This window comes from Onychomys torridus, chromosome 5 (genome assembly GCF_903995425.1).
Source record: "Onychomys torridus chromosome 5, mOncTor1.1, whole genome shotgun sequence".
Lineage (NCBI taxonomy): Eukaryota > Metazoa > Chordata > Mammalia > Rodentia > Cricetidae > Onychomys > Onychomys torridus.
The window spans coordinates 60984434-61007811 of NC_050447.1; the positions used below are offsets into that span (position 1 = coordinate 60984434).

Sequence of the window (23378 nt, forward strand, 5' to 3'; positions counted from 1 at the left end):
TGACACAAGCTAGCATCAACTGAAACGAGAAAACCTCAGTTGAGAAAACGCCTCCATTTTCTTCATTAGTGATTGATGGGGAAGGGCTCAGTCCATTGTGGATGGGGCCACCCATGGGATGGTGGTCCTGGGTTTTATGAGGCTGAGCAAGTCATGAGGAGCAAGCCAGTAAGCAGCACCCCTCCATGGACTTATCGTCCTTCCCTCCAGGTTCCTGCCCTGCTGGAGTTCCTGTCTTGACTTCCTTCAGTGGCCTGTGATGCTGGATATGTAAGCCAAATAAAGCCGTTCCTCCCCAGTTGCTTCTGGTTGTGGTGTTTCATCACAGCAACAGAAACCCTAATAGGATCCCGGTCTTGAGCAAGATAACCTCCACTAGGTCTCACGGATTCCTTGTTTATGACATATTTACTTTAAGAAGCAAATAACTTTTTAGTTGGTACCATAAGCCTACTTTGCAGTTAGAGACTTAAATTAGTCACTTTCTTCTCTACTACACCCAACTGTTATTAAATTAAAATGCTATTCTTTTCATTTCCACAAAACATTATTTTGAAGTCTGGAAGCAATCCTGTAACTTAACACCTACACCAATACACTTTCTGCTTTGAAGATAAATTCAGGTAATTACATCTTCAAAAAAGAATATTGAAAAATGACATTTCATGAAATGGTGTGAATCATAAGATCTGTTTGGAAGGAATCTGGGCACCCACCTCATGTTATCACAGTTTAGTAGGTATTTCTTGATCCGGGGGAGTTTTCTCAGGATGGGCTTGATGTCTGTCATTTCTGCAATTCTTTTCATCAACCTCACCTGGACCATAGGAGACAGACACTGAGTCAGACCACACTGAGAGTCAATACACTGCACGATTCGAACCAATTTTAGGTGACAGCCATGGTGGTTGGGATAAGGAAAGTCCTCTGTAGACTCATGTATCTGAATATGTGGTCCACTGATGGCGATGCTGTTTGGGGAGAGGGTTTGTTGGTGGGGGTGGGCTTTGAGGGTTTATAGCCTCACCCACTTCCTGTTTTCTCTGCTTCCCGAGGAAAATGTGGCCTCTGCTTCTACCTCCTATTGCCACGCCTTTCCCATCATCATGGACTCTATCCCTCTGGAACCACAAGCTAACAGAGATCTCCTCTTCCTTCAATTGCCTTTGGTTATAGTATTTTATCACAGTGGCAGGAAAATAATACAAGAGTATTTGTGATACTCTAGAATTAGGCAGTTATAGAAAATATGTTTGCAGAGCACAGCATTTTTTTTTTTTTTTTTTTTTTTTTTTTTTGGGCACCTTGCAATTTCTATGTTAGTAGCAATTTTTCAGTTTCAAGTTCTTTATTTCTTCTCTGGACAGGTCTAGAATGCAAACATCCCTGATACAGGTCCTGACTGACCACTGGATGTGTCCTGGTTTGGGGTGCACATGCATGTTTATTGCCAGCATCACTTGGGTGCTGCTGAGGGAGTGTACGGCACAAAGAGAAAGTGAGTTCAAACCAACACTTTGCTCCATCAAGTCTGGGAATTAGAAATCAGAATGAAGCTAGGCAGTGGTGGCAGATGTCTTTACTCCCAGTACTCAGGAGGCAGAGGCTGGTAAATCTCTGAGTTCGAGGCTATTTTGGTCTACAGAAGTGAGTTCCAGGACAGCCAGGGATACACAGAGAAACCCTTTCTGTGTATCCCAAACCAGAAACTAAAACAAAAAAAATCAGAATTAAGTTAGAAAGTTAGCCTTCTGGTTTTAGTCTCTGTGTGTGCTTGTGTATGTATTTTCACGGCCATGTGTACAAACATGTATATGTGGAGGCCAGAGAACAACTTCAACTCATTCCTCAGGATCCACCCACCTTTTTTATGAGACACTGTCTCTTCCTGGCCTGGGACTCCTTAAGTAGGCTAGGCTGGCTGGCCAGCAATCCTCAGGGATCTATCTGCCTTGACTTCTTAGCACTGGTATTATAAGCATAAGCCACCATATCCAGCTTTTAGAAGGTTAGCTTTCTGAGATAAAATCATTTATTACCAGAGAACATTACCAATTTCAGGAAGCCTTGCTCATCTTGAGCAAGCACCTGTCTTTGCCAGTGCCCACCTGATCCATCCCACCGAAGGTCTCCTGCAAGTCTCCTGAAGGTGTGAGTGTCTTGCTTGCTCTGAGGGATGCATAGAGATGCCCCAAGTCTGGAATGCCGTTGGAGAGCTCCTGAGCAGACATCTTCACCAACACTTTGAAGTGCTCTTCTTCTTCAAAGCATGGGCTACAAAAACACAGTGAAGTCTTGGAGACCGACCCAGCTCCATTTTGATACAGCAGCAAAGTTATTACAGAGTAATCCGGTATCTTTCAAAATTTTCTATGTCCTTAGGAATTACAAGTAAAATCAGACTAGAATCTGACAAGTGAAAAATATCCTTGGGAAAGCATTTCAGAATTAGATATGTTAAACTCCCACTTATTAATATACAGTGCAAGTAAAGTTACTTGTTAAATATTTCACTCCACAGATGCATCATGTCTGGCAGGTTCCGTTCCAGGCAGAGGGATGAAAACAGCACACCCTACATCACCAAGGAAAAATACAAAAGATGAAGTTAATTATGGTACCATTAAAACTAAGGACACTGTAGAGACAAGCCTTTGACTATAGCTGTGATGGAGAGGGAAAGGCTACCTGCTCATAGGTATCCAGCTGTGAGTCATCAGGGAGCACATGGGGTGAAACGGTCATGCCTCCTGTCTTTAGCTCAATCTGTTGGGCTTGCTCTCTGTAGTCAAGGATGCCACAACCCAGCCTGATGAGCCAAAAAGTACCTGAGTTATCAGAGTTGCCTGTGCCTATCATTTTCAAAAACTGCACAGGGTGTGTATGCTAATTCATAACCGCAATTCTCATATCTCCTGTACACGTCACGGTTCCTGAACGCATGCTGGCATAAACGTCTACACAGCTCAATGTGCTTAGTACAAATCCACTTCTCCATTTGGAACTCATGTCCAGCATCCAGGACGCTAGACACTTTAGCAGTTAGTGTCCACTACTAAAGATAACAGGATGCATGTGCTTTTACAGTCTTCAGCTTCTACAGAGGTCATGAGTGCTCTCTTCCTCCTAAATATTTTTTTTTTTTCAGAGCTGAGGACCAAACCCAGGGCTGTGCACATGCTAGGCAAGTGCTCTACCACTGAGCTAAATTCCCAACCTCCCCCCACTCCCCAAATATTTTCACACATACTTTATTTGCTCAAATATCTGGTGACGGAGTGGGAGGGATCTGAGAAATATGTGCAGAAACTATCTGTGTACTGATGTATCTAGAAGAAATATTATCCATCTGAGCCCAGAGCACTACTGTGAGGTGCTCCTGAACACTGGGTTAAAAGGACAGACACCGGGAGCTATTAGAATGGTTGAGAATTGGGACAAAACTTCCTAAAAGTCAAAGATGCATTTTCCATGCAATCCAATCCTCAGCCAGCACATAGGCTCCAGAGCCAGGTAGCATTTGGAACACGCAAGCAACTTTAACTCCATGAAATGCATATCAGACTGAGGGACAGCACCCAGCCACTGTGCATGGTGGTTTAGGTTTCCTCGACTTTTTCTTTTATTCTATTATTTCATATATTTAACTATTTGTCTGCATGGATGTCTGTGTATCACGTGTGTCCTGGTGCCTGTAGAGACTAGAAGAAAACATCAGAATCCCTGGAACTGGATTTACAGTCAGTTATGAGCGTGTTGGGAACAGAACCCGAGGCCTCTGAAGAGCAGCAAGTGCTGCTGGGCCATCTCTCCAGTCTCAGTTTCCCTTTACTGTCCTATAGCAGGAGAGGAAGTGTGCAGCTGTCAAGACAAACTCACGTACAATTTCTAATCTAACCACATGCTAGCCTGTGGAGGAAAACAGCCACTGCCGAGTTAGTTCAGGAGAAAAGCAGAGACAGGAGAAGGCTGTCCACCTGGACAGACAGCCCTCAAGCTACAGATGTTCCTTACACTGAATTATTCTTATTTCTTGACTAAGCGTATTCCCCTTTCTTCAAGATCTTCGGTGATCCATCTGGACAGATGTCTTCATAAGCATTATCCACGTCTCTAGATTCATATTTTAATGTAACTTATTTAAAATGAGAAAATATTCCCATAAGAAAGCAAATACCATTGTACAGGCAGTGACAACACTTAGTTTTAAAAACCAAATAACCCCCTGGGAGGTTCTAAAAACAAAATAATTGCCTGGGGGGGTGACACCCATCAGGGCATGAAAATAACACAAATACTCAAAAGACACACACACACACACACATACACACACTAATAAACATCATAAAAATATGCTGAACAGCATGGATTTTCATCTATTATGCTCTACAACTCACTTGGTCAGCACATTGCAGAAGAGAGGCACATAGGGTCTCAACTCCTCTGGAAGGGTGTTTAAGCTAGAAAAGGCTCGGAAATACACCACACCGTTGGTGGGCTGGAGGCAGTACTGCACAGGGATGTCTCCAGCTGGAAAACAAAAGCAATCCTTTTGGTTTAATTAATAAAATTTGAATTGGTTTGTTGTTTTTGAAGCAGGGTCTCATGTAGATAAGGCTATCTTCAAACTAGATGTTTATGGAAGGATGGCCCTGAGCTCCTCATTTCTCCTGCGGGGATTACAGGAAGGGGACCTCGCACCTGGTTTAAGTGATGCTCTGCATGCTGGGCAAGCTTTTTATTAACTGAGCTACATCTCCATCCCCTAATCATTCTTTAAGAAATCATGCTACTGCTTTTCAAGGATGAAGGTTTAGAACTTGTAAGAGCATTAGAAACATACTGATCATTTCCCATGGCTGATACATGTTTCCTTACTGCACTTTCCTTACAGTATGAAGTGGAAACGCTGCAGTGTAAGGCAGTCCCTGCTTGCCTGAGAACTGGGATGGAACAATCGTCATGTTTTTCTGGTTGCACAGCTAATTTCAGCAGCATCTCAGTGTCAGTTTCAACTGTATCTGAGCCCTATACTGAGAGCTTCCCTTCATCAATATGGCTAAGTCCATGTTGATGGTCATTCCCACAACATCTGATTCCATTGTTCCATCTCTATATGCTGCTGGTCTCCTCCAGTGAGTCCTCCCACCCTTCAGGACCACTGGATAGTGAATGGGGTGATTGATTATTCAGTAGTCAAAGTGCCTGCCTCACAAGCATGAGGACCAGAGTTTGGATCTCCAGACATCCATCTAAAACATCACACAGGCATAGCAGCCCACTTTTAATTTTAGCCTTGAAAGTTGGAGATGGGATTCCTTGGAAAAATCTGTCTAGCAAGACTAGCCATACTGGTCAACTCTGGGTTTGATTGAGAGACTCTGCCTCAATAAATAAGTTACAAAATCAGAGGAGAATGATTCCCAATATCAACCTCCACATGCACATGCTCCCCACATGTTCACTCAACCACATACAGGTGCATCTGGAGTCACACACACCCACATCACACATGAACATGATTTCTGGGAGTTTTCATTCCCTCCCTGCGGCCCCTCTCAGCTAAATACACAAACCTATACAAATAAATCAGACATGGCAAGTGAGATAATCACTGTTAAAATATGCAAGGCCGGGTAGAGATGCTTCACAGGAAACTGTTTCTACCCTGGGGTTGTCTACCCTTGCTTAGCAAAAAGGAGGCTCTCGGTTCCAAAATCAAATCCATCCATCATCCACAGTGCACATTAAAGCTCAACCTCTGGCTGGATCAATAGAAAACTACCCATGGCCACTCACAAGTTCATGTGGCAAGGCAACATCGTCCAGGGAAATGCTCTTCCAGAGACAACTGTCTCTCATGCCACCAACCACAAGCAAAGGGAAAGCAAGCAACTCCAAGATCTCACAGCAGTGATACAGGAGGCCCACAGCATCCCCAGGCCCTGTCCTTTCTCTGGAACTCCTCAGGACCTAACTTTGCCAGTGTTTATTTATCCCCTCACTTCCTCTCCTAGGATGATAGTCAAGCGAAAGAGCTAGAGTTCTCGAGAAAAGCACTCAGAGGATTCCTACAGTCTTCTAAAGCCATCCTGAATTCAACCACAGGGAAACACCTATCCTTGCCTGATTCCAGCAGCAGTCTATCGTCACTGAAGTCAAAATAATTTGCAAGGACTGTGAAAAAGCTCAGTTGGTGAAATCAGGGGCCTGAGTTTGATCCTCACAATCCACAAAAAAAAAAAAAAAAGAAAGAATGGACTGCAAAGCCCCAAGTCCCAGTGAGTGATACTATGGTGACAGTGTCTGAAAAACAGGTAGATCACACCTGAGCAGACAGACAGATTGGCCTTTGGCCTACACACGCACGCACGCTCACAGACATATATATGCACATATAAACCAATAATTTGCAAGGCATATAAACAGCAGAGCTATATAAACAGGTTGCTCACTGAGATGTTTTCTGAAAAAACATCTAAAACATGACTCTGCCTGTTTGTAAACTGCTTCTTAATGCAGTCAAAGCACCCAGGTACCCATTAGAAGGACTTGATGGTGACCTGCGAGAGCGATGTCAAACTTGGTGAAAGGCATGGTGGGCTCAATGTCAGAGACTTTTAGTGCTGGGAGACAGGAGGCATCTTGAGGTTTACTTTGTTGAGTTCGTAATTCTAAACCTAAAGTGGAAAAAAAGGTGAAAATGAAAACCAAACAGCCCTAACTGAAAGTTTCCGGGTTTTATTCTCTTGGTCTGCTAGTCTTCATTATACAAGATCCAAGGTGAGCCACTGAGGCCACAGGTAGAGGGGATACAATCATCAAAGTGTGTAAGTGCTTGCCATGCCATGTCTAGGCAAACCTGATGTCACTGCATCATTCTGCAACTACCCCAGTACCCCAATTGCCCCTTGAGTGTATACATTCCTAGTCAACATTTAAAACACTGAGCTATTTTTCTTTTTTCTTTCCTCTAATCAAAAGGTCCCTCATGCTAAGGGCTTCAGTCTTCCGTGGCAGTCAGACACCAAAAACACTGATGTAAACTTAATAAACTTTTTCCCATTGCCAGGCATCTTCTGACTGGCCTTTAATCCGAGGTTCCAAGCACTGTGCCTACTTTAAGTGAGCTCTGCATAGTATCTGCACAGGAAAAAACACCTTCTGTAGCATGAGCACTGTCATTAACGTCTTGTGTGACTGCTCTAATTCAACTTTCATCTTGACACAATCTAGAATCACCTGGAAAGAGTCTCAATGAGGAATGATCTAGACAGGGTGGATTTGGGTATGTCTGTGGGTATGGTCTTAAAGAGTTAACTGAGGTAGCAAGACCCGCCCTGAATGTAGGTGGTACCACTTCAAGAGCTGGGCTCTGAATTACCTAAGAATAAAGAAAGCTAGTTGCACACAAGTAGGCGAGTGGGCATGAACATATTCTCCGCACTCTAACCTCACTCTGGATGTGTTGTGATAGCCTGTTTCACCTTCCTGACATCTGAACTTCCCTATGATGGCTGGCCCATAACCTGGACCTGTGAGCCAGCAGAAATAAGCAAACTACAGTGTGAATTTTCTGAAATGGTCAAATGTCATGGGTGGAACCCATCATGGCATACATGAAGTCTGTAGGTGTCCAAAAAATATCTTGCCTCTAACTATGAGAGGTAAAAGCTCACTAGGCTTTACCGGAGGGTTGAGAGCGTGCAAGCATTAAGACAGATGCATGGCCTCTAAAACAAGCAAAACTTTTCTACTACCAAGTGTTGGATTCTTTGGGGGAGGGGAGGGGCAGGGCATGGAGGGGAAGACAGGAACAATGGCCTTCAGTTGAGAACTACTGATGTAATTAACTGTGTTTCCAGGCCTGGAGGCACAAGCCTGTAATCCCAGCTAAAGGCAAAGGGAAAGTTCAAGGTCAATGTTGAGCCCTTATCTCAAAATAAACAGTGAAGAGGCTAGAGACAGAGCTTAGTGGGAGTGCACTTGCCTAGCTCTGACAGCACTTGCCCAGCTCTGACAGCACCCTGTGTTCATGCTGGAGGAACATCAGGCCAATCATACGATCAGATGCATCACATCAAATCAAGTAAGCCACCTCACCCAAGTCCCTCTGACCTTTCTGATAGATCTGCTGCTTGTCCGCCTGGGAGAGAGAATTCACCTTTTGCTCTAGCTTTTCAGTCTCCATTTGTGTTTGTTTCTCATAATATTTGTCATCTGGCTTCATGGATAAAGTCAGCCTGTGCTGGTTGTTCTGTCGAAACAATGGCAATAAGAACCCCCGATTAAAACACGATTAGGTGAAATTAAATCCAACGAATTAAAACATGAGAGCAGTGCGCACTTGGGCTTACAAGTTCTGTTTACCCAACTCTCATATAATGAGAACTTCATTAGGGCTGTTTGGCAGCTTTGAGCACACAGGCCATATGACACACTCGTGACCATACCGGCTATATGGTCAATACATGAGCCATAGGTGCTCTTACTTCATTCAGGCCAACTGTAAACACTGTCTTTCCAAAAATGTACATTTTGGCTGTAAAGAAAACCTATACTTTCTACTATTATGAATTATTTTAAAGATAAGAGAACTCAAAATTAATTCTTATATAGTACTATGAATTTCTGAAAGACTAGAACTATAATTTTTTTGTTTTGTTTTGTTTTTTGTTTTTCAAGACATGGTTTCTCTGTGTAGTTTTGGTGCCTGCCCTGGATCTCGCTCTGTAGACTATGTTGGCCTCGAACTCACAGATATCCGCCTGGCTCTGCCTCCTGAGTGCTGGGATTAAAGGTGTGTGCCACAACAACCCGCTAGAACTGTAATTTTTTGTTTGTTTGTTTTGAGACAGGGTCTCAGGTAGCCCATGCTGGCCTCAAACTTAGATGTAGCCAGGGATGACCCTGGACTCGTGACCCTCCTGCCTCTGCTTCACCAGTGCTGGGATGACAGGCATGTGCCACCATGTCCACCTCTGGAACAATACTTACAATTTATCAGTTTATAATTTACGTGTACAAGACAGATGTTGACCAAATATATAAGAAAAACGGCATGTATTCTTAGCCTGCTTCTGTTATTTACTTCAACAATTAAGCATGTGCACACAATGTTCAACAAAGAGTGGCATATGGATTTTTGATTACAATAAGAACTTCCCAACAGCTGGATGTGGTGGGGGTGGCCTGTTATCCAAACACTCAGGAGGCAGAGGCAGGAAGGCTGAGAAGCAAGCTTGGTGTATGCCAGGATTCAAATAAATCAAAGTATGTATGGGGACACATATATAGAATATAGGACACAGAGAAATCATAGGTCAAAATCACATTCCTTGTCCCAAACAATGCCAATTCTTATGAGAAAGCTATCCTTTAAAACAGGTAACAGTGTGACCCTCAGTAATTAAGTAAAGTACAACAGAAAATACGTAGCCAAGTACAGCTTGCTAGAAAGTAGGGGAAACAGAAATCAATAATTCATTCTATATACACATATTACTGTAATAAACTAAGTACTGAACTTGCACTATAATCTCAAAAACAGGGGCTGGAGAGATGGCTCAGAGGTTAAGAACACTGGCTGTTCTTCCAGAGGTCCTGAGTTCAATTCCCAGCACCCACCATCTATAATGAGATCTGGCTCCCTCTCCTGGCCTGCGAGGATACATGAAAACAGAACCTTGTATACATAATAAATAAATCTTAAAAAGACTTATATAGATTGTGATCTTAACTTTACAATTTTCAAAAACTTGACATTTTTCAAATCTAACTACCAAGTTATAGACTAAAGATTCTCCAATTTTCTTACCTTAAAATACTGCTCTACTTTTTCTTGTAAAAATTTTGGATTTTCCTTAAGGCACTGTCTAAATTTAGTCAACTGGTTTCCCATTTGCAGGAGTTCCACAGGGTCCCCATCATGATTCCAGCAGGAGGCTATATACTACAACAAAGAAATGTAAATACAAAGTGCAGTGTTATAACCTCAGAAAAATGAGGCTACCCCAGTAAACATCAAAGGCATGACAGTCTATTATGATACCAGGGTCTACTTAAAAACACCATGGATGAGGGGTGGGGATATAGTTCAGTTTGTACAGCACTTGTCTAGTATGTCCAAAGCCCTGTGTTCAATCCCTAATATCCTCCATCCCCAAGACATAACTGTTTATAACAAAGTTTAAGTCATTATTTGATTAGATAAATTATTATTATTTTAACTTTATTAACTATTAACTTTATTTTGCTTATGATATATAATATATTAGCTATATAAATAAATCCATTTCATATAAAAATGTAATATTCTCAAGCAGTCAATTAAGAGGCTGGGGAGACAGCTTAGTTGGTAAAATACTTGCTTTGCAAGCACATGTGGTTGATCTCCAGAACCCCCTTTAATAAGAAAGAAGCCAAGCATGGTGATACATGATGGATAGGCAGAGAAAGGTGGGTCCCTGTTGCTCCCTGTCTAGCCAGCCTCACCTACTTCGTGAGAGGCCAGTGAGAGTCCCTGTCTTAAAGAAATGGTGGACAGTAGTTGAGGAACAACATCTGATATTGCCCCCCTGGTTTGCACATAGACATCCAGATACACACACACCTTCTTACATACATAGACTTGCATACTTAATAATAATCACAGGTAAATAAAAGAGAACAAAACTAACAGCCAATTAAACAAGCTAATAAAAAAACTAATAAAAAGATCTGGCAAGATGGCTCGGTGGTAAAAAGAGCTACTACTCTTGCACAGGACCCATGTTCAGTTTCCAGGGGATCCAATACTGTCTTCTGGTCTCCAATGGCTCCTACATACACACAGCGCACATACATTTTCATAGGCATTCACTCATACACATACATTTAAAAAAAACCTTTAAGAAAAAGAAAAACTAAGTCATAAGTATGTATATTTATAAATGATTTGAAATTAAATCATATTTGTATTTGACTCAATATAGTAGAAGTTTCTCAGCTCAAATGAAAATCAATTGTCAGTGTTAATCAATAAATTCATTGCTGTCAAGAACCACAGTTCTGGTGAGCATCATGGTGCATGCCTATAACCCTGGCATTCAGGATGCTAAGAGAACTGGGCTCGGGGCTGCATGGCAGGACCTTGTTTCAAATACAAATAAAAATTATAAAAACAAGTTTAAAAAAAAAAGAATAAAAGAGCATACCAATAAAAAAATAAACTCAGAGAGAATTACTAGTCATAAAACCAAAATCAAAACAAGGGAAAGCAGCTGTAGCAGTGATGACATACCGACGTCAGGGTCAGGCCAAAGCTCGTAGACTGATGCTTCATCTGGATTTCGATTTTGTGAAGCAAAGCTTCAATCCGATCATCTTCAAATCCTTTCCTAAAAACAACAAGTGAGATGCTGTGAAAAAAGAGATGTCACATGGAGGCAGAGGGAATAAGGAAATAATTAAATAAGTGACATAGAAGGAGGGACTATATGGGGGAAGAAGGAGCAAGGGGTAGGACATAAAGATGGGAAAGACAAATAAGAACAAATCACACACAAACACACACACACACACACACACACACAGATGAAAATGTTATACCACCCATTAGTTTGTATGCTAAAAAAATCCAGACTAAAAATCAAATACATAAACAACTACATTGAACCAACACATGTCACACATTACACGGAGAGGAGCTTGAAGCAGGTCATCATGACCCTCGCACGTACTCAATAACTTCTTCAATTGTCCTGTCTACGAGCTCTCGAACTGTCTTGACATCATTCTCTCCAATCCCTTGGAGGCCAACACTGAAGTAAGCCTCCCTCGTGTAGCCATTATATCTAAAACACAAAAGCAAACTATGCATCAGCAGCCAAGCACTTTCCTTTGTGATGTACTTTACTTACATATCAGGACTAAAGACTAACTCATGATCCCACCAAAGAACACATTAAAGCAATGCACTAAAGTAATGGTCTCAGATACTTGCTTCTAGTGGCTAGTCAAATGTACAATGATAACCTTTTAAATATTTCTAAAAGTCAGTATGACTTAAGCTTCTGCGTTATGGTAAAACAATCCTAGAAACAGTGAACTGCTGAGTTTTACAACACCTTAGTGTTTTAAGGAATACTTAACGATAGGAATTTTAAAAGCACAAAGTAAGTGGTATCGATGTAGAACACCAATAAATCCAGACCTTGGAACACAGACAGGTCTGGAGTGCCAGCTACCCCAGAGGCTGAGGCAGGAGGACTGAAAATGCAAGGCTACCTAGGCAAATCAGTCAATCAATCAAATAGGCCAATCAATCAAATCAACTAAATCAGTCACATCAATTCCATCAAACCAATCAATTCAGCCACCTGCCAACTATATCAAACCCTATCCATATCAATAGGTCAAACCAATGAACCAATCAAGTCAATCAAATCCAACCAAAGAAATACAACTTACCCAACATCAGGAGAAAAGTCTGTGCCGAGTCCAGATTCAATCAGCGCTTTGTAAAAGGGGGAATTGGGCCCAGCAATCAGGAGAGAAGACAGAAGGTTCAGCGTGAAGGCTTCGAAAGTGTCAGTGATACTTCATGGGAGAAGGGAGAGTAAGTGAGGGTCAGTGAGAAGAGAACACAAAGGAACATTGCTGGTGGTTATACACATATTCTGTTTTAAAATGTATGTATAAACATGTTTATACGTGTTTGTAGTTGCACACATACACAGCACAGTCAACTTCATTCATCAGTCCTTGGGTGCCGTCCAGCTTGCTTTTGGAGATGGCCTCTCTTATTTTACTAGAAGTTCCTGATTCTGCTAGGCTGGCTGGACAGGGAGCTCTGAGGATCTATCTTCACTCACTGCCAAAAGTACTGAGATTACAAGTTTGTGTCACCATGCCCAGCTTTAAAGTTCTGGGATTGAACTCAGGTCCTCATGGCTACATAATAACCACTTTCCTGGCATTCAAAACCACTCTGAAATTAGCACCTGCATCTCCAATCAAGCCTAATTTCGACTAGAAATTCTTGAATTTTTACTTTATTTTAATAATTATATGGGATGGAGGGGGCTCAGAACCAGAAAATTAAGTTAGTTATACATCAAATGCTACCAAAAGATGGTCTACCCTGTCTTTTGACATACTGTAGATTCAGCAACAGGACCATGTCAGTACCATAAGAAACTGTGAAGGAATGAGCAGCAGCCAGAGTTTGAGTGGGGTAGAAGAGCCCTGTCCTTCCTTTCTGAAATGCTCTTCAGGGCATGAATTTGATGCTGCTCTTCAGGAAATCTCTAGAGTTACAAGTTTTGTTTATGACATATTTTCCTGAGGACAACATTAACAGGATACTTATACCTGGAGTGGACCAGGAACCCCCTAAAAGCTAAACCATTAAAAGCAGTCCCTTTTTTGGGAAGCGTAGAATATTAATGAATCAATTAACATTAATATATACTAAGTAGGGAAGGGAATGTGGGTCAATTGGTAGAGTACTTTCCTAGCATGCATGAAACCCTGGGTTCATGTCCCAGCATTGCATTAAACACCAGGGGTGGTGGCACATACTTATTATCACAACATTTGAGGTGGAAACAGGAAAAGCTGAAGTTCAAGGTCATTCTTGGCTATATAGCCAATACCAAGCCAGACTGAATGCAGAGATCCTATGTGAATATGTGTGTGTGTGTGTGTGTGTGTGTGTGTGTGTGTGTGTGTGTGACACACACACACACACACACACAGAGAAAATTATTTTTCCCTGATTGGATGGCAGTATTGATTTTCCCAACCCCACATCTGCTATTATTAAAAACTTGACATTTGTTCTCTAGTTTTAAAACTTGCTGGCTTCCTGAACCCTCCGACATGTCCATTAAATGACTCTTTATTGGTGACTTATCTGCCTTTCTTATCTGCCTGTTTTTTTACTGTCTGCCAGCATCAATTTTACAGCACATACTTACTCTGGTAAGAGGAAGCTAACGCTGACAGTAGTTTGTTTAGAGGCATCCGTAGCTAATGAGTCTGGGCCACATGTTATATGGAATTCTCTCTGCAAAAGGATGCGATAATTTAGGCAGGCACTGAGCATGAACCAACCAGAGATTATCTAGACATGTCAAATCCTTAGCAGTAACCATTCTCTCAGTCTTGAAAAGCTCGGAAACACTGCACACCCCAGGACAATGTCTCAAAATATTGGTATTACACTGTCCAAGTCTGTGTTTCAATACCTTTAACAGGTAGGATAAAAACGCTAACAATAACTGGATAGGGCACTCACAGGCTTGTCCCAATGCTGCTGGGCTGGCACCGCTGTACTCTGCTCCATTTTCTGAAATTTACTCAGGGCTTCTTCTTGAATTTGTTTCAGGTGCTGTTCCAGCTGAAAACTGCCATAAGTGAAGAACCTAAGAATTCCAGGAAACATAGCAGCTTATTTGCTTGAAATGGGAAGGAATCAACACAGAAGGATTTTGCATGAGACGGAGGGTACAAGGTAGAGACCAGCTAATCTCCCCATGATCGTTAACTGCATTTAAGGATATTTTTTGTTTTGAGGCAGTCTAACTACACATAGCAGACAAGAGGACTTGGTTAAATGCAACAAAAATTATTTACTTTTATTTTGAACCTGCTATAAAGACACTGCAAAAAGCAAATGAGTTCCAATGACATACAATGTGTACCAGAATGTATCTAAGATTGGCAGCCCCAAATAAGAAACTTAAAAAATTGAACTTTAGGCTACAATGACCAGACTGCATGTTTTTAATATAATGTTATGTAATCATCAGAGGAAAAGGCTACAAATGCCAGAGGCAATCTTTCTTTTCCATTAAAAGCTATCATTTAAAGTTCAATTATTAGCCTGGTACATGCCTTTAATCCCAGCAGAAGCATGTGGATCTCTGTGAGTTTGAGGCCACCTGATCTACATAGTAAATTTCAGGCCGGCCAAAGCTACACAGTGAGACCCTGTTTCAAAAAACAAAACAAATCAACCAAACAAACATTATACACAAAAGTACACACAACAACTAACCAAGACAAAAAATAAAAATAAAACAAAAACAAACTAACAGCAATAAAAAATAAAGTTCAATTATTACCGTTCATTATTTATTCACCATTTACAGAACACTTCAGTCTGCCATGGTGAACATTAGTCCTAGAGTGAACATCACCATTCACAAAGTATATGTAATAAGGCTGTAACACAGACCAGGATGGGGGATTGGGACACCAGCAGGGGTGACTCTAATGATTGTTTGTAACCACTTAATACTGCTAACTGTGTGTTATGGCTATAGATATTTACAGTGATGCCCCAGTAAGATCCAGAGGTGAACTAAAGTAACATGATCTTACCCACAGCTATGAATCTGTTCAGTAAACACTTCCTGCTTCATTGAGAAGCCACATCACTTAATGTAAGAACTGTAAGAATGTAAGCAAGTCAACTATTGGTCCATCATCAAATCTCTACACCAACACTACCTGGCATTGCTTGGGTGATAGTGAGTAGCATGGAACTGTTTCAGCTGCTCCCATGTGAGCTCTGGGATGCACAGTGGGTCCCCACCAGAGACCACAGAGTATGTGTGGTCAGGAAGAAGCTTGTTCTGGAGGTGCTGGGAGAATATCCTCTCATTGTCTGTCTTGAAATCGAAAAGAAGTAAGTTAACAAAAATACTTATCAATCAAATGCCACCCAAGAGCCACAGGGGTTCGGTTTAGCTTGGCGTTCAAGTTATTCATGATGTGTGAACCCTGGGACTGGCTCTCTTAGAAGCACAGTTTGAAGCCAGAGAGAAGGGCATGGTGAGGTAAGGAAGAAGGAAAGAACTGTTTGGTGCACCAACTACATAGACACAAGGATGTTACTACCATAGAGTGAGCGTCAGGAGCAAAATGACACCAACTGGAGTATAAAAGATAACGAATTTGCTATTAAAAGAGGCCACAGAATCAGAGACTGTCCTGGTATATAAAACTAACCTGTGTGTTTCTGGATGAGTAGGCCAGGCCAGGGCAGGCCTTCACATTCTAGGTCCTATATAATGAAAGCTGCCCTCTCCCCATCGAAGGGTTCTGCTCTCACTACTGACAATTTAAGGAGTTAGGTGAGAATATAAAATAACCACAGGTCTCCTACATTCCATGTTCATACACATTTCAAAATCTTACAAAGGTGGCTGCGTGGAGGGGGAGAGGTGGTGGCTCAGTGGCTAACAAACTTGGTGCGCCTGGTTGGTGGTGGCGCATACCTTTAACGCCAGCACTGGGGAGGCAGAGGCAGATGATCTCAGCCTGGGCTACAGAGTGAGATCCAGGAAAGGTGCAAAGCTACACAGAGAAACCCTGTCTGGTGCAAATGTATGATGACACAAGTTCAAATCCCCGGGACACACATAAAGCTGGACACATTAGCAACCCTATGTAAACACAGCACTCCTACAGCAAGATGGGAGATGGACAAAGGACAATGTGCAGAAGTTCATGAGCCAGACTGCCTGTGTGAAAAACAAGAGAACCCTCCTCAAACATAGTAGAAGGCAAGTACCAACACCTTATGCTGTCCTCTGCCCTCCACAGGCACAGTGGCATGCCAGAGCCTGCACTCACAGATGAACATGCTCCATTTAGACACATACATCTTTTTACAACGATAATTTTAATACAAAAGTGAGGAAGAACACTTACAAACGCCCCTTTCATCTCATTAAAGACGACTCCTTTAAAGATCAAAGGGGTCTGAGGGTCACTTGGGTTCTCATGTTCTAGTCGCCATCCTTCCTGCCTAAATAAACCGTAAATGGATAAATAAAAGATGGTAGTGAGCAGACTACTAACCCCCCCTACCCCCACCCCACATCAAATAACTGATCATTACACACCAGAAATCCAGTTCCCTCAAGCATGGGAAGAAAGTTGCATCCAAATACACTGAGAGGAGGTTCTGAAAATCTTTGGGATTTTGTGTGGAGAACGGATACATCGTATAATCACTGGCTGGGGAGGAAAGAAGAGTGAGATGTAAAAATATACGGAATGCTTTGAGAAACTCATGACATTGAAGTCTCACTTCTTGACATCCTTCAGTATTTAACTCCCATAGAAACAGAAGGGGTAGCCCTGCACTTGGCATTTCCGCTCAGCTCATCACTCTGAGCCTTAACCTTTCCAAACCCCAATGTCTTCTCTGAACAGACGCTCATACCAGCTCTCCCGTGACCTTCCCTGTGCTCTGATTTGACTGACTGCTTGACTTGGTTGCTCCACTGGCTTAATTGATAAGACTGATTGGCTGATTTAATTCAAGCAATACAGACATTAATCAAACATTGTACATGCTATAGGGATATCTCCAAATTTGTTCTGAACTTTATCAGAAAAACTCCCATACCATTGTCCTAAAACTCGTTTTCACTTACTTGCTAATTGTGTGTGTTCATACATGTGTGTGTATATGTTTGTGTGCTTAGGTGCATGTACACATGCGCTTGTGTGACCGTGGAGGCCAGAGGTCGATGTTGATACTTCTATCAATCACCCTCCGCCTTATATTTTGACACAAGGTCTTACCTTGAACCCAGAGCTCACCAATTCAGCTAGATTGACTGGATAAAAAGACAGAAGATCCTCCTGCCTCCACTCTCCTGCATTAAGATTGTGGGTACACACCACTATGCCTGGCAATAGGTGCTAGAGTCCTGAACTTGGGTCCTTGTCCTCATGCTTTGTGGCAAGCACTCTCCCCAGCCCCCAGTACTCCCATTTTTAATTATCAAACCAAGATGTAGCTTTCTGAAAATAATTGAGTTTCTCACATCTTTCACCTAGTCCAGGGATTGATAAAAATTACTCTACTACATTTAGTCCTCTTTTGCTCTTGGAAAATAACTTAAATTCACTCACTTATATCTGAGACACCAAACATGGTTTTGATTCAGGATGTCAGTCTTACCTGTGAAAGCATTCATAAACGTGGACAGTGACCTGTTGAGCATTTTGAAGAAAGGATCTCTGCATGGGTACTTCTGAGAACCGCAGAGGACGGTATGCTCAAGAACATGGGGGACTCCAGTGCTGTCCATTGGGGTTGTGCGGAACTGTACACTGGGGGAAAGGACAGATGACAAACAGGTGACAAGGGTTAGCTGTGGCCACCCTGCATCATTAAAAACAATCACTCTCATATCTCAGTCTTTCGATAATATGCTTTCTGACTATGCCTGAATCACTGACTCATGCTGTAAAATTTCAATGCACATAGACGATAACATCTTTAGAGGAATTCATATAATCTTCCTTTATGGAAGGAGGGGGAGAGGTGGAATAGATTCTCACTCGATAGCCCAGTCTGGCCTGGAACTCACTATGGAGCCTAGCCCCACCTAGAACTTAACAGCAATCCTCCTGTTTCTGCCTCCCTAGTACTAGGTTTACTGGGGAGCCACTATGCCCAGGAAGGCACACTTTCTCCTCTCATTTCAGGATGTATGGTAGATGTGTTGGACAGAGACATTCAAGGACATGCTCTCCAAAGGACCCCACACCTGAATAAGTTATTTTTGTCTTCCCTCGCGAGGTGCAGGTATCTGGCTCCCGTGTTGTCATGGCTGAGCTTCACTGCTGTCAGGAACAGTTCAGGGACAGGAGTGACCTGGGAAGAGAAGGACAGTGTGAGTACACTCATAAAGTATGGCTGTCTTCATCACACCAGGAGAACCAGCATCTTTTCATGTGTGTGTGTGTGTGTGTGTGTGTGTGTGTGTGTATGCACGAGTGTGTGGAGGTCAGAAGACAACCTCTGGTGGTGTTCCTTAAGAGCAGTCCGTCCTGTTTTTTGATACAAATTCTCACTGGTCTGGAACTTGCTGAGTAAGCTAGACTGCCTGGCCAGTGAGCATCAGGCATCCACCTGTCTCTACCTCTTCTGTTAGGGGACTACAGGTGCATGGCACCATCCCTGGTTTTCTGTTTTAACATGGATTCTAAGGATTCAGTTTAGGTTCTCTTGTAAGTATTTCACCAACTAAGTTATTTCCCCTGGCCAAGACTTAAACTAGAGGCTAGGAAGCTAGCATTTCAGACCTGGTGTAGACAGACCATCTTATCCCAATCCCTGACCTTACAATCAAGGAAATTAAGACTCAATTAAAGGCCCATGAGAAGGCATGCTGCTTCTGGTCCTAATTACTTATTCTTTACCAATGATTTTCCAAGCATGTTACATACAAACTGCACATTGCCATCCATCCCCTCATTTGCTCATTTATAGAAAAACACAGCTGAGGCTCAGAGTTAATGACCACTGAGCCAAGGTCCACCTGCTGTCCATGTCCTTTCTACTGAACTATGTCATGAATGCCTGTCATACAAATAAATGACTCCCCAATCCTCAGGGAAGTAGCAGCAACAGAGAGATGGAGGAATGACCTCTTCCATGAGTGTGTCTCTAGAGTCCTTGATATAAACTACAGGATTCCGGGAGCTGGAGAGACAGGTAAGTCAATAAAGTGCTTGCTGAGAGAACATGTGGACCTAAGTTCGATCCCCAGCATCCACAAAAAGCCAGATGCAAGCAGTACCCAGTACCAAGCAGGCAGAGACAGGAAGATTCCCGAAGTCCACCAGCCAGCCAGTCAGTCTAACACAATCAGCAAACTCCATGTTCAGTGAGAGAGTCTGTCTCAAGGCTGTGATGGAATGCAGTTGGCAGAGGATCTGCCATGGATGAAGCCCTGAGTTCCATCCCCAGCACCCTAGGAAACAGAGCATGGGAGCATACACATGCAATCCCAGCTCTTGGGAGATAGAGGCAGGAGGATAAGAGAAGCTGAAGGGCTGTCCTTGGCTACATTGCACATTTGAGGCCAGCCAGGATGACGTGAAAATCTGCCTTAAAAAAATAAAGTATGATTGAGGAAGATACCCCTGAGGAAGATCTCTGGCACCCATAGGGACATATTATGTGCGTGTGTGCGTGTGCGTGTGCGTGTGTCATATGCATGCATACACACACATGCACATGGCCCCTCACATACACATACAAAGTGTCATGTCACACATTCATATCAGCTGGTTCTCTTCCTTTCAATCACAAGCCATATATACTATGATAACTATAACATTATCATTCTCTTTTCTCTGACGATAACCTGTCCACTTCTCTACAGGAAGTTGCCGGCAGAACCACAATTAGAACCAAGTCTCCTGAGTCTAACGTAGGGGCCCAGATATACAAATGACATGGATAAAGCAGGCTTCAGATACTTGTGTAATTGTAGCTAGTTTTCGTGTTTCTGAATTCACTCAGAGAGATGATCAAGGTACTTAAAACCCAGAGATAATGTTTTATCTGCTTAACAACAGCTTTCAGGAAGTTGTTTTCAAATAAGAATTACCATTTCCTCCACACTTCTCTTTGAACGCATTATTCTGAACAAGGTCTTCATTGCCAGCAACTTGTAAACTCCTCTGCATGGCCTTTCAGGGAGCTCACAATGCTCTCATCCCATTTTTGTGACTCATCACTCCAAGACCTATTCTGGAACTAATGCTCCAGTTTCACTGGCCTTGCTTATTTCTACCGCTTATCAAATTTTGCCCTTTGTTTTAGCCGCATGAGGCTTTCTAGCTTACAGGTTCTACCTTGTATTTGTTAAATACAAGCACAGTACAAAGCCTGTGACCAAAAACTTGACCTGTGAGATTTTCTTTCATATATGTATTTAATATATACAGAGTATTCCAGGCTGTCATGAACTTGCCAAATACCCAAAAATGACCCCGAACTCCTGACCCTCCTGTCTCCACCTTTCATTTATAGGCATATACCACCAGACAAGGTTTCATATGGTGCTAAGGATCAAACTTAGGACTTCCTGGATCCTAGACAGGGATTCTACCAACTGAGCTACATCTCTAGCTCAAATGTCTCAATAATTACATTAAATAAAAAGTAATGTGAAGGTTTTAACCTAAAAGTAATAGAAAAACAACCAACAAAACCTATTTTTAATGTAAATCAAGTAAATACTGGTGTACTATCTCTTCTTTGTAATTCCAAGACAAAGTAGCTAAAAAGGGTTCTGTGTAAATCTGGAGGTAACTATACTTGAAGACAGAATGTGAATGAAGGGACATAGGAAACAGCAAACCTCATCTGTAGTGATCACAGTGATCGATCAGGCTTGGGTACAGAAATTTTGACTACAAAAGCCCTACTTGTGTGTGTGTGGGGGGGGGTTCATTTTCCAATGATTGAGACTTTGAAGGGTACAATTAAGGCCTGGCCATCATTTTATGTGTAAGCCATCTAGAGCACCTGCTAGGAGTCAGGAAGCTTGCCACGTCCTGAAAAGGTAAGGATAGAAACTGCAGTTTCTACTCTCAAGAGATCTCATCTGCCAGCAGAAGCTGAATGTGTACCACCCTTGATGCATAAAAAACATGGCAAGACAAATGGGTGAGTACCTGGTTTACGGTGAATCCATGGATCTTTTCGCCCACTTTATACCGAAGAGCTCGCTGGCAGGCTTGATCACTCTTCTCCCTCCATACTCTGTGATGGACCCTGCTGAGTTCAAAAACAATTCTCAGAGTTAGTGAATTTTCTGGAAAGTTGTTTGGTTAAATACCCTAGTGGCATCTGTAAATAACCCCATAGGATAAAGTAAACTAATTAAAGAGAACTTGTATCCTGCATCTTCCAAGCTCTTGAACATTTCAAAAGACTAGTTTCTAGTTGTGCTCTTTCTGTTTTGACCTGGAATAGAAACAAAAGCACAAAGACTTTTAAAAAGAGTACACGGGTATCATGTGAGCAGGTAAACTGATTAGAGAATGTATATAGATAATAAAAAGAAAAAAAGCAAATAAACTCTTCAGTCTGGAGGGCATAATTCCCAAAACAGATAAAGAGTTACAATCTAGTTGGGAATCTTGCCAAGTAATGATGATATCATTTAGAACAGTTATTTTCTCAAACTGTATGTTTATAAAGTTTTCTGTAGTAAGATCTCAGAAGTATCCCTTATAAAGGTTATATGGACAGAAGGAAAAGAAAACAACACAAACAATCCCCAAGCCCCACCAATTCAGTCATTGGCAGTACGAGAAAGATATGTTAAATTCAACTGGTTTTCCTCTCCCACAGAAAGTTCTAAATTATGAGTAGAAATTTTAAGAAACTGTTGATCATCAGAACAGGGTCTGCATGAAAACATTGACAGACAAAAGGCTAGGATGTTTTACTCAGTTTCTGTTCTGGTAGCTGCATACACTAATTAAATTGCTGCTATCAAGTTCAAACACACACCCACAGAAACCCACACCCCCAAGTTTCCTCACCTAGACTGAGAGGAGTTGGGCAGTACTATAAAGTAAGGGTTGGGATTAGCATGAAAGTCAAACACTTTTTAAAAGCATCTTTACTTTTCCATAAATCGAATCGCTACAAAATGTTCGATTCCAGGAGGCACAACTTTACGAAAACAGTAGCTTGTCATGGAGCCCTAAAGGACTCTGCCTCGTAACAAAAAATGAGATGGGGGCAAATCTATTAATGAGAGCCATAAACTGCCTCTTTTATTACACAGTTAAAATCCACATCAAAGACCATCTTTACTTCAAACAGCCTTGGTAACCCACACTCAGGACCACCCACTCGCTCTGGGAACACAAAAAGTCCAAGAAGGGAAAGTGGGTCAGGACAGTGACCTGGACCTGGCTCCCCTTTGGAGCACCGGTGTCACCCCAACTCTGGTAGCTGGGGCAGCAGCTTCTTGGGGAGAGCGTTCTGTGCCACGCGCCGGAGATAAAAAGGACTACTTTACAGGCTCTGGTGGAAGTAGAAAGTAAGAATACTTGGTTTGGGGAGCCCAGGAGAGGGTTTGGGGGTACTTGAGGTATCCGCAAGAAATTTTGGGAAGCAAGAGCCCCACAGAGGGCTGTCACCCGTGCCCAGGGATGGCAGAGACCCCGAAGTTTCTCGTACCGGTCCCGCCCCTGCCCGTCCACTGTTGCCACCCGCGGTGTCTCACCCGCAGCTCAGTCGCTGTACAGTGCACAGTCCAGGACGACCGCTGAAGCGCCACATGGCAAGTGACCAACTTGGGGCCAGGGTGGGGACTGCCTTTAACCTGACGCACGGCGCGAGGCGGGGAGCGACCTCGAGACTCTCATTGGACAGGCGGAATGAAGACGTCGTCTACAATAGGCTGGAGGGGAGGAAGGCGGTTCCATGGGGCGGAGTCAGGTGCGGGGCGGGTGATGGATGGCTGATAAGTGATGGTCAGGCCTCAGAGTAGGACCGGTGGGAGGAGGACAAGAAGGAAGCGGAGCTGGGGACGTACGTAGAGTGTGCAAGT

General features: G+C 42.6%; 1 protein-coding gene across 2 annotated transcripts in view; it reads right to left on the reverse strand.

Moving 5' to 3' along the window:
* Pitrm1 (pitrilysin metallopeptidase 1) overlaps window positions 1-23144 on the reverse strand; it is a 30901-nt gene extending 7757 nt beyond the window's left edge. The window contains exons 1-20 of one of the 2 annotated variants that reach the window (XM_036188299.1): window positions 23052-23144; window positions 21484-21583; window positions 18561-18667; window positions 17969-18120; window positions 16899-17013; window positions 16705-16801; window positions 15499-15659; window positions 14282-14408; window positions 13962-14050; window positions 12451-12579; window positions 11721-11834; window positions 11282-11378; window positions 9818-9952; window positions 8119-8257; window positions 6564-6680; window positions 4398-4530; window positions 2689-2809; window positions 2499-2575; window positions 2109-2274; window positions 717-817 (exon numbers count right to left, since the gene is read on the reverse strand). In XM_036188299.1, the coding sequence (XP_036044192.1) occupies window positions 717-817; window positions 2109-2274; window positions 2499-2575; window positions 2689-2809; window positions 4398-4530; window positions 6564-6680; window positions 8119-8257; window positions 9818-9952; window positions 11282-11378; window positions 11721-11834; window positions 12451-12579; window positions 13962-14050; window positions 14282-14408; window positions 15499-15659; window positions 16705-16801; window positions 16899-17013; window positions 17969-18120; window positions 18561-18667; window positions 21484-21583; window positions 23052-23107 (2333 nt within the window). In that variant the 5' untranslated portion in view covers window positions 23108-23144. Of the gene's footprint in view, window positions 1-716; window positions 818-2108; window positions 2275-2498; window positions 2576-2688; window positions 2810-4397; window positions 4531-6563; window positions 6681-8118; window positions 8258-9817; window positions 9953-11281; window positions 11379-11720; window positions 11835-12450; window positions 12580-13961; window positions 14051-14281; window positions 14409-15498; window positions 15660-16704; window positions 16802-16898; window positions 17014-17968; window positions 18121-18560; window positions 18668-21483; window positions 21587-23051 lie in introns of both variants that reach the window. The other variant, XM_036188298.1, reaches the window with a different exon arrangement.
* Window positions 23145-23378: the final 234 nt, after the last annotated feature.